Source organism: Delphinapterus leucas, chromosome 4 (genome assembly GCF_059928025.1).
Source record: "Delphinapterus leucas isolate spDelLeu-1000000601 "Yukka" chromosome 4, BTC_Dleu_Yukka2, whole genome shotgun sequence".
NCBI classification, from domain to species: domain Eukaryota; kingdom Metazoa; phylum Chordata; class Mammalia; order Artiodactyla; family Monodontidae; genus Delphinapterus; species Delphinapterus leucas.
The window spans coordinates 128,683,587-128,694,742 of NC_143132.1; the positions used below are offsets into that span (position 1 = coordinate 128,683,587).

Sequence of the window (11,156 nt, forward strand, 5' to 3'; positions counted from 1 at the left end):
ATACTTCCCTTGGGTAGGACAGCCATCCTTCCCTGGCATACTTCTATCTAGTAATCCCTGCAGCCTTGGGTCTAAAGTTGGGAGTTCAAGGCCACCTTTGATGTTAGTTTTCACCAGACTTCACTTGTCAGCAAGTTTTACTTGAGAAGAGATGATGTCACAAAGTGATGGATTTCCCCTGTGTGAAAACTTAAGCTTTTGCAGGGGTGGGAGAAAGAACTAAATTTCTGATGACTGCTTCTAAATACTGCCTTGCCTTGTTCACCAAAACCCAGCCCTAGACAATGGTGGCAGATCAGCAAAGTTCCCCTTCACTGTGGTTGCTCTTTAACATGTTCCTTTCTCTGCTGGGGACTTTGGCTCCCTTGGGTTCAGCTGGGCTCCCTCTCTTGCTTACTCCCCACTTACTTTCCGGAAAGCATCTGCTGTTACACTTCAAGGAAAACCGAGTTTATCCTGCCGCCTCTCACATGGCATTTGGATTTTAAGTTCACTCAGTCATTCAACAAACATGTGACATCTGTTCCATGTCACATGCTTTTCTAGGCTCTAGGGATACAGGTATGAGTGTGAGAGGCCACTGATGTTCCAGGCACGCATAAACCCAACGATACTGCAGTGTGGAAGATGCTGGGGCAGGATGAGCATGTGGGCCACCTCTGTCTGTGAAATGGCAACTTCACAGTTGCCATTTATAGGGTCTTAGGCATTAGGCAGTGATCTCAAGACATGTCAACCTTCTGTGGCCTACTCTAGAGGTAAAGTCCTCCCCATGAAAGGCTGACTCTGCAGTGATTTGATGGGCTATAATCCTCTCCAAATTTTACTCAGCAGTGGGGGTGACCAAGTCATGTTTCTTAACATAGCCCTGGGTCCACAGTAAGTTGGATCTCTGTGGGTGGTGGCACAGAGATGTGCATTACAGTAAGAGAAACCCTCGGGTTCTGGCAGACCATGAGAACAGGACCACAGCTGTCTCAGTTACCACCGTGACTAGGATGTGTAGAGGTGCTAGAATGGTGTTTGTTGAGTGAAAGCCATTCTGTCCTGTTTTCTAACATCTTTGGGGTGAACGTCAGCAGTGTTGCTCTCTGGCCTGCTTTCTGAAGCCCCCATTTCCTCTGCTCACCTCCTCCCTCACACTGACGCAGAAGGGATGGGGAGGCAATACAGATGGGGGCTGAACAGGGGACTGTCATGATGTGATTGCAGTGGTGCTGAGAAATGCTCCCTGCCCTCTCCACGTGCAAGCCCTGCTGTGACTTAGGGCCCCTGAAATTCCACGTTATACATTAATTCCTTTGACTCTTCAATAGTTACTCACTGTTAGAAGAAATCTGAATAGGAAATTCCTTGCTTTATTAGGGATTAGTTAGGCTCCTTAGAGCTGAGTCTGGAGAGGTAGGATAAAAATGTCTTAGATGAGGGGGAAGATGCCCCTTACAAATAAGGCAGTTTTGCAAGAGCTGGTCTTAGAACAAAGTCAAAGCAAGGTCTCTTTCAGGCACTATATTTAAAACTAGCTACTATTTTTTTTTTTTTCTTTTTGCAGTACGTGGGCCTCTCACTGTTGCGGCCTCTCCCATTGCGGAGCACAGGCTCCGGACGCGCAGGCTCAGCGGCCATGGCTCACGGGCCCAGCCGCTCCGCGGCATGTGGGATCTTCCCAGACCAGGGCACGAACCTGTGTCCTCTGCATTGGCAGGCAGACTCTCAACCACTGCACCACCAGGGAAGCCCAAAACCAGCTACTATTTATTAAACGTTTATATAGATCCAATCCATACATTATCATGTATCACACATATGGATCATATCTATATATTATCATACATTACATATAACTTCAGAAGAGGAAGATGTTGTTTCCATTTATAGATGAGGACACTAAGGCTCAGAGAGGTTAAATGACTGCCCAGTGTCACACAGCAAGTAACTAGAAGGACCCAGGGCCTGTCCCTAATTCTATTTGTCTAACTCCAGAGCCTATGTTCTTAATTGCTCCAGTTGCCCTTCTCAGTCTTCTGTTACATCAGAATCACCTGGGGTACTTAAAAAAGAATCCAGCCAAGCTCAGGCCACGGGTTCCACCTTAAGAAAACCCTCTAGGAACCAATGGGGGCTTCCATTGGCCTGGCAACGCGGCTCCTGTAGGCTTTCTTTAATATAGGGGCTTCCCTGGTGCTGTTCCCAAATTGAATAAGTGTCAATTGACAAACAATGTTTTTAGGCATGCAGCAATTGAGAAATCAAGTTATTCCTGAAATATTCATGCTGGTGAGAGGTCCTGGGGGACATATTTAGCAAAGTCTGTCCGTGACCCACTTCTATGTCCAATGGGACCTTCCTGTGCAGCTCAGCGGAAAGCTGCCCCCTGGTCAATCTGTTCAGACCTGTTTGTATGGACACTGAAATTTCTGACAGGGGAGAGGCTGGGTTGATCTGGAGCACGCTGGTCATTTGACTCTAGGCCACCACGTAGGGAAACAGACCACAGGTGTGGTGGTGGTTCCCATTGTTTTTCAATCTCTTTATCTTTAGATTTTGGTCACTGTTTAGCAGAATAGGTTGTCAAATGTTGTGGAATTAACATGGACTTTGGAGTCAGAGAGACCGGCTCTGCCATTTACTAGGGGACTTGTGCCAGTTCCTTCTTGGAATCCCAGTTGTCTATCCTGGGGGGGGGGGGCGTGGAATATTAGTGCCCGTACTGTAGGATTATGGAGAGGATTAGACATAAGTCCTCTAAAAGGCCCCGGTAAAGTAGGCCTCTGTTCAAGGAAGCTATTCCCAGGGTCAAAGAGCCTAAAAGGATCCCTGAGATCCTCATATCTAACCTGGTGGATATACACCCAGAAATTATTGGGCTCTTTGCTGAACCCTGTGAAATATCACTGTACTTGGTTCCATCACGAAAACCTGAGTCAGTTTCCCTTATAGAAACTATAACTATATTATATGTAGCCAACATAAAATAACCATGAGCAGGCGTGCAGAGGAAAAGTGAGCTGTTGACTACAACATTACTGGCTATTTCTGGGTTTTCCCATTATTATGTATTTGCTATCAGTTCCTTTACTGTGCTGCTTGCAACTTCAAGGGAAATTTAAAACTGAGGTAACCCTCAGCATCGACTTAATTCTTTTCCCCTTTAAATTGGGAAGATACTGAAGAAATCCATCTTTAGGGACAAAACACCTTAGAAAGGCTCACAGAACTTCAGGATACTACAGGATCAATCTCTTCGTTCTCCAAAGGAGGAAATGAGGCCCAAGGTCATGAAAATTATAACCAAGATTATAGAATCTTTATGTACTTATTATGGGCTAGATCATTTTTTGCATGCTTCAGTTAGAGTATCTCATTTAATCCTCACAACCACCCAATGAGGAAAGAACAAATTGTTCAGGGAAGAACAAATCTGACATGGTATTAGATCTGTTCCTTTTGCTTTAACCTTTGTGCTTTGTTAACATGTGGTTAGTCCTGCAGGCTCTGCACCTTTTGTAAAAGAATGTTGCCTATAGCCTGAAATATACGGGATAGCCTATTCTCAAGGCTCTCATCTTTAAAAGTCCATTCACATAGAGATAAAAAGTTGCAGAACAGAGAACAACATTTGTCTTGTTGGAGGTTTGCAGGAACATCGTGACCTGACCTATGTGGACAGCTGCAAGAACAAAGGATACAGACACCAAGAAGCTTGCAGCAACCAACCTGACCCCTCCCTCACCTTGCTTTTAAAAGTGCCTTGCTGAAACCCCTCCCAGAGCTTGGGGTTTTGGGGGACAGGAGCCACCTGTCTCCTTGCCTGACCCTGCAATAAATCTTTCTCTGGTCCAAACTCCAACCTATTGTCAGTTTGTTTGGCCCCACTGTGTGCCGGGCACACGAACTTGCATTGGGTAACACCATTATCCCCATTTTATAGATGAGAAAACCAAGGCACAGGGAGGTTAAGTGGCTGGTGGTAGTTGCCAGATGTGGATTCCAGGCCACTGACTTGCAGCCTGGCTCAGTGTCTCCCAGGGCTTGGACTGCCCCACCAGGTGGAGGTAAGGCTCTCTCTAAACAGATCCTCCCACATCACCTTCCCCATCAGTTCCTGAGCTAGGAGTGGTGGAGGGAGAAGAGGGGACCAGGACCTGCTTTGAACTTGGCGATGGCGCTGAAGAGCGCGGCAGCCCTCTCGGAGCAGGCATCGATGAGGCTGATGGTGTCGTGGCCATTGTGTAAGGCAGTCTTGCAGAAGCCGCAGAGCAATTCGTCGTCGTTCCGGCAGTACTCAATGACGCGGCTGGACGGGTGGTGGATGCAGATCTTCTCGTCCTGGTCCTCGGTGCTGGTGTCCACGAACACATGGTCCTGCATGGTCACGTCCGAGTGGAAGGTCTTGAGGCACTCGTTGCACAGGTTGAGGCGGCAGGTGATGCAGCGCTTGTAGGCGATGCTCTGGCTGCGGCAGACCTGGCAGACGATAGGCCCGCTGGAGCGGTCGAAGCGCCACCTGAGGTAGCCATGCTGCTGCATGTAGCGCTTGGTGAGGCGTCCGCGCAGGTAGTTCTCGGGCAGCAGCATCTTGTGGCTGTAGGGCATGCAGTGCGAGCGGTTGCACACGGGGCAGATGAGGATGAAGAAGTTCTCGGTGACCTCGGCGTGCTTCTGCAGCTGCCGCAGGCACTTCTCGCACAGGCTGTGGTGGCAGGGTAGTATGAAGGAGTGCAGGCGCAGCCGGCTGCAGATGGGGCACAACAGGTGGCTGACCAGGTTGCTTTTCGCGGGCATCATCTTCACCTTATCCAGTTGCATGTCGCTGCTCCCGATGCGCAGGGCCATCTTGGAGCTGCAAGGGGAAGCAAACACGGGACCTCAGGAGGAGAGCTCCGTTTCTCCACCTCGGAAGGAACCGGGTGTCACTGAGCCGCTTTGTGGTGTGATGGGGAGGGGCATGGCTGTGCCGGGGGGTGGGGGGAGCGGGCGGATGGTGCCTGGGTTCTAAACCCCCCTCCACCATCCTTTAGCTGGACGACGCCAGGTAAGTTAATTAACCTCTCTCTGCCTCTCTCCTCGTTATAAAATTAGTACTCGCCTGATAGAGTTTCTTGAGAAAATTAAAATTGATTTGAATACCTGCACGGCCTTAGAGCGGTCCCTGGAACACAGTAAGTGCAATACAACTGCTTGTTATTTTTTGAGCAAGAGAAAAACAGTCCAGAGGGGCTGGCACTGTCAGCTGGGTCTTGGGGTTCTGTTGGCCCTGGATAATATCACAGAACGCCCACAGCAGACAAGGCCATTCTGGGGCTGTGATGGAGCAAAAGAGAAACAAGACCACTTCTTCACGTTTGAACTCAGACAAAAGCAAGAACATTGTCCAAACCACAAAAATGATCAAACATCCCCTGTCCTGGTTAAGGACAGTGACTGCTGCTTTTTCACCAGTTGCAGCATCAGGCTCAACTCTGTTCTTCCCACCTTCTAGGCAAGATTTATTAAGATACCTAATAGGAGATTTACCCCTGTGTTCTCACCTAACATGCGCCTAAATCCTGTAATAACTTAGTGATGCCTTCTTACGGAGACACCTCACACTTGCTCGTGGTGTATCTCTCAGTTGTTGCACTGGGCCAGTAATTCCAGTCTCCTCTGGGCACTGACATTACTATTGTGTGTGAGATGGAACATAGAAGAAGATGGGCAAAGTGTTCTTCACAGGACACCAGGAGGTTAGTTGCCCAGCCAAGCCCAGACCCCGTGTGTTCTGATCACCAGACCTCAACTACGACTTAAGGGGCTAGGTGTTAGGGGCAGGTTGCTCATGGTGAAATGCGCTGCTTTAGAGTTGCACTTTTGAGATAAGTTTCTTCACCTCTCTCACCCTCAGTAAATCAAAGCTCACAATATTACTTCCTTCATGAGGATTTTAAAGTCCCTATGAGATAATCCATGATAAGTGCTTAACTCCCTGGACATAGTAAGCATTCAATAAATGGCCACTACAGTGACTCCCCTCTGTTCCTAGCCAGCTCATGTCCACAGCAGGGGAAAACAGTGGTCAAGTCTATGAAAAATATGTGCTTGTACGGGGTGTGTGTGTGTGTGTGTGTGTGTGTGTGTGTGTGTGTGTGTGTTGAATCTTTGTCTAATATCTGAGGCTGATTTCATATATTGTAAGGACTATGGATGAAGTAAGTGCATACTTGTAAACTTTCAAGTGCATGTTCTAAGAAGCTACAATCAGGGCAAAAGCAGTTTATGAAAATAAATGAATTAGCCATGGGGATGGAGGTATAAAACATACTTATTTCGACCTAGAGTCTGTCATACAGCGTGAAGTAAGTCAGAAAGAGGAAAACAAATACTGTATGTTAACACATATGTATGGGATCTAAAAAAAAACAATGGTTCTGAAGAACATAGGGGCAGGACAGGAATAAAGACACAGATGTAGAGAATGGACTTGAGGACACGGGGAGGGGGAAGGGTAAGCTGGGACAAAGTGAGAGAGTGGCATGGACATATATACACTACCAAATGTAAAATAGATAGCTAGTGGGAAGCAGCTTTGTAGCACAGGGAGATCAGCTCGGTGCTTTGTGACCAGCTAGAGGGGTGGGATAGGGAGGGTGGGAGGGAGACGCAAGAGGGAAGGGATATGGGGATATATGTATACGTATAGCTGATTCACTTTGTTATACAGCAGAAACTAACACACATTGTAAAGCAATTATACTCCAATAAAGATGTTTAAAAAAAAAACATACTGATTTTGTGACTATTCCTGTCCCTTCTTCTCTGTTTGTATTAGCGATGTCTAGGGGTTGCGTTTGACATTCTGCCTGTGTTCTCTTTTGTGTTCTTGCAGTCCCTATATGCCTCTGGATCCTTCCCCATTCCCTTGGCCAGGGACCCAGGTCTCAGAGCCCAGGCAGTCAAGGGTGATACCCAAACATGTTGGAAGGGAGTGGCACCATGGGGACAGTGCCGGTTATGGAGACTCGGGCACCTGGATAGCTCCCCCCTTAGAGATTTGCATGCTGGTGTCCAAGCCTGCCAGACTCAATGTTCTCAGCTTTGTTCCTTCTCTGCTTTCCCAGCCTCTCTGCTTTCTCCTGCTCCAGCTTTGGAGGGGTCATCTGGAGGGGGGAGGGCAGATGTATACATGAGAGCTGGGTGGATTTCTCTGGTTTCATAAGGTGGGGCTATGAGAATCAGTGTGGAATATAAAGGGAGACAGCACGAGAAATCAGAAAGAAGGAGGGAGAGAGGAGGGTGCTGGAGAAAGAGAAAGAGAGAACAGGGAGAAGAGACAGGTGTTAATGGCCCAGGGAGTTGGGGTGAAGGTGAAAAAGGAAGTGAGAAAAAGAGATGAGTAAAGGCAAAGGGGGATGAATGAGATCAGAGTGAGGCAGGATGAGGAAAATGCTGAGAAGGAAGCAGTGACGAGGAACAGGGGAGGCGGTGGGTCAGACACCAGGAGAGAGGCCAGGTGGAAGATAAGCCTCAGCGGACCCAGCACCAACCCCCTGACACTTGCAATAACATCTCTGACCATCATCAGAAAGCCTCAGGCTTGGACTTGGGCATTCAGTGGTCATGATTCCACGCCACAACCATCACCGAGCCCAGCAGCCTTGTCTTTTTGTTGAGATAACTGGCCTCTGCTCCTCTGTACCGTGGCAGCCTCCTCCCAAATTTAGGCCTGTTCCCCTTGTACTTGTGTTCCCATATATCACCTGGCAAGTCTCCTGGCTTCCCTTCTTTTTCCCTCCAGGCCATTCTGCACTTTAGCGCCACCTGGGGGCAGGAGAGTTTTTTAAAAACTCTGATGCCCAGGACATACCTGAAGCCAATGAAGTCAGAATGTCTGGGGGCGGGGGCCAGGCATCAGTAGTTTTTAAAGACCCCCAGGTGATTCTAATGCAAAACAAGGTTTGGGAGCTACTGGTCTAAGCGTCTCCAAAGCACCAGTGTCATCCTTCCCCTGTTGAAACGGGCTTGGTGACTCTTCATTGTTGATGTGCAGGAAATGGGGCAGTTGAGAGGAGAGAGGGGTGTGAGAGTTACTTTCTGCACCTTAGAACTTCTGCACTTGAATCCAGAACCCCTGGGTTCTCTGTTCGTGCAAACACCACGCGAGGTCCATGAGCTGAGAGTAATTTTTATTAACCAGCTACAAAGGGCTGAACTGTGAGAGAGATCATATCCTTCCCCTGAATTCACGGAGCGTTTGCTCACAGAATTGTTTTTCCAGCCTCGAAAGGCTTCCAACCTGCCTCTCATCTTTCCGCCTCTCCAAGTGCTGTCATCTTAGAATGCTGAGTTTTGGTCTTTCCCCTCTAAGAAGTCTGCCTCTGCTATTCCAGATGCCCCTCATGTGTGACATGAAGAGACCGCCTTGGTCAGGGCAGGAAGAGGCTATGCAGTGCCTGACACAGAGGGTTAATGCCCTAAGTGAGAAACTGAGACCCTCAGTGCTATGACTTCTGGGTAGGAACAAAGATAGGCTGGCAGGAGCTCATGGCCACCTGGGGTACTTACACAGGCCATAGGGGTTGAAAGCGGCCTGTGGAAGTTACTGCTTTTCCAATGAGTATTGCAGATATCAAGGGTTCAGAGGAGGAAGGGCAATTTATATTTTTATATCACATAACAGATTTCAAAGCAATATTAGGCCCCTGAATCATTGCAGGTACCATACTGTCTATTTTGCAGGACAGCATTTTAATTTAAGCACACAGACTCTGGGTTCAAATTCTGACTGCATCTTACTAGTTGTGTGATCTTGGGCCACTCAACTTCTCAAATGTTCAGTTTCTTCACTGGTGTGATGGGCATGAGGTAGGGGTTACCTGGGGTCACGCACGTGGTTCCCGGCAAGTTGCTTACACACTAAGTATTAGCTATTAGTATTTTGTAGAGGTGAGAGTGGTGGGGTTCAGGAGAGCTCAGCACTCACTCACACAGCTGAGGGAGCTTGGATTTGGAACTCAGGTCTATACTGATTAGTGACTGTTTAAGACACGTACACTTAATTGCTACAAAGTGTAGTTTTTTTTTTTCTTGCAGTTGAGGTAAATTTTATCGCTACATTTTGAAACACAAAAAATATTTAAAATAATAACACCATTGAATATACGTTTTTACTGTTACATTAAGTGCAAAACAGACTTTATAGTATTTTTTAGCTCTTTTTTTCTTCTAGTTTTATTGAGATGTAATTGACATATAGTACTGTATAAGTTTAAGGTGTACAACATACTGATTTGATTTACAAATACCACACAGTGATTATCACAGTAAGTTTGATGAACATCTATCAACTCGTACAGATACAAAATTAAAGAAATAGAAAAAAATAAAAAATTAAAAATATTTTTCTTGGGCTAAGAACTCAGGATTTATTCTCTTAACTTTCATATATAACTGACAGCAGCGTTCATTATATATATCCTGTGGTACATCACATCCCTAGTAACCTATCTATCATAACTGGAAGTCTGTGCCTTTTGGCTGCCCTCATCCAATGCCCCACCCCTACCCCCTGCCTCTGGTAATCACACATCTGATCTTTTCCTATGAGTTTGTTTGTTTTTGAAGAGTAATTGACCTACAACACTATGTTAGTTCCCGTTACACAACGTAGTGAGTTGCTATTTCTATACATTTCAAAAAGATCATCACGATGTCTAGTTACCAACTCTCACCATACAATGACTGTGTGATATATTTGCACCAAGACATATTGTAACGAGAGTTAATTGCTCCCAAGTTCCTGGCCTCCCTTTTTCAGACAAAGAGGTGGAATTGGGGCGGGGCTGATGACCTGCCCTGTCCCCGCAGCTGGCAGGGGCCCCCCGCCCCCAGTTTGCCTGAGCCCCGGCGGCCCGCGTCGGGCGCGCGGCACTTACAAGGTACGGATGCTCTGGAGGCGGCTCCTGCGGAACGTGATGGTGGCATTGCGGCAGCAGCGGCTCTCATAGTAGTGGCACTTGCGGTTGCTGCTGGCCGTACAGCAACACTTACAGTCGGGGTCATTGGCCCAGGAGCAGCAGCAGAAGTGGCAGTTGGGGCTCTCGGAGCAGGTGCAGTGGCAGCATTGGCAGTCGCGCTCATCCTTGTAAGGGCAGGGAAAGCAGGTGCAGTTCCGCTCCGAGGTGAAGAGGAACTTGAAGCACAGACAGGAGCATAAGCGGGGACACCTCTGCCATGTAAAACATGGAGAGCAAACACACATGGCAGTCTCCATGGCGCCTACACGATTGCCACCCGCTCCCTGGAGCTCTTGGTGCCTCCTCTACCAGGATCCTGCTGTCCGTTCTCCCGTGGAGGGGTCCCTCCTCCCCTGGATGAGGCAGTCAGCTTGGAGGTTTCAAGAGGTTGGCTGTTGTGAGGCCTTCACAGGCGGTGTCCCTGCTAGGAATCTCACGGGCTGGCATTTACATAGATCAGTTCCAGGCCATTTGCTTATGTCACAATCCCTGTCTCCCCACCATATCTCACCACACAGGATAGGAGGGAGGGTGGGATCTGGGGGTAGTGGCAGGTGGGCTGACAGATACTCCCTGTTTCCAGAGGACCAGCTCCAGAGGAGTGTCAATGAAAAGAGCATCCTGTCCTGTATCACACTTTGGGTTATTGGCTGGATTTCCGAAGCTATTTCTCTTTGCTTGGTCCTTTTCCTGCAGCTTGGGCAAGTTGACTTCAGGGTATGTCTTCATGGGCTGAAAGCCTGGGTATGATGCATTGGAAAATACAGACTGACATGATATTCCTCTCCTTGGGCTTTTTTTTGTATTGATAGAACTCTTTATTTGATGAACAAAGTGCAATGTTTACAAACAATAATGCCACATATAAAGGGAATCACCATTTGGAGAAAGAATTAAAGGAAAAACAGATATAGGTTCTTTAAAGCACTTCTGTCAGTAGTGATTGAGTTTGTCAGTTGCTGCATAGTCACTGCTGATTTTTATGAGGCTTGAGGTGTTAGTCACTGTGAATATTTCTTGGCATTTTTTGCAGCCTCATGGGGTTAGGCTGAGACTCAAGCTCTGTTTCCTACGCCCCTGCACTCTTCCCCAGTTCTATCTCACTGTATCCCTTTTATTAAAAGGCTGGAACTCTACATGAGACTCTTTATCTCTTCTTTTAGT

At 47.5% G+C, this 11,156-nt stretch overlaps 1 protein-coding gene across 2 annotated transcripts in view; it reads right to left on the bottom strand.

Annotated features, from left to right (window-relative positions):
* TRIM42 (tripartite motif containing 42) overlaps positions 1–10,485 on the bottom strand; it is a 29,834-nt gene extending 19,349 nt beyond the window's left edge. For both annotated transcript variants that reach the window (XM_022582481.3, XM_089911072.1), the window contains exons 1-2: positions 9,912–10,485; positions 4,146–4,843 (exon numbers count right to left, since the gene is read on the bottom strand). In XM_022582481.3, the coding sequence (XP_022438189.1) occupies positions 4,146–4,843; positions 9,912–10,249 (1,036 nt within the window). In that variant the 5' untranslated portion in view covers positions 10,250–10,485. The remainder of the gene's footprint in view (positions 1–4,145; positions 4,844–9,911) is intronic.
* Positions 10,486–11,156: the final 671 nt, after the last annotated feature.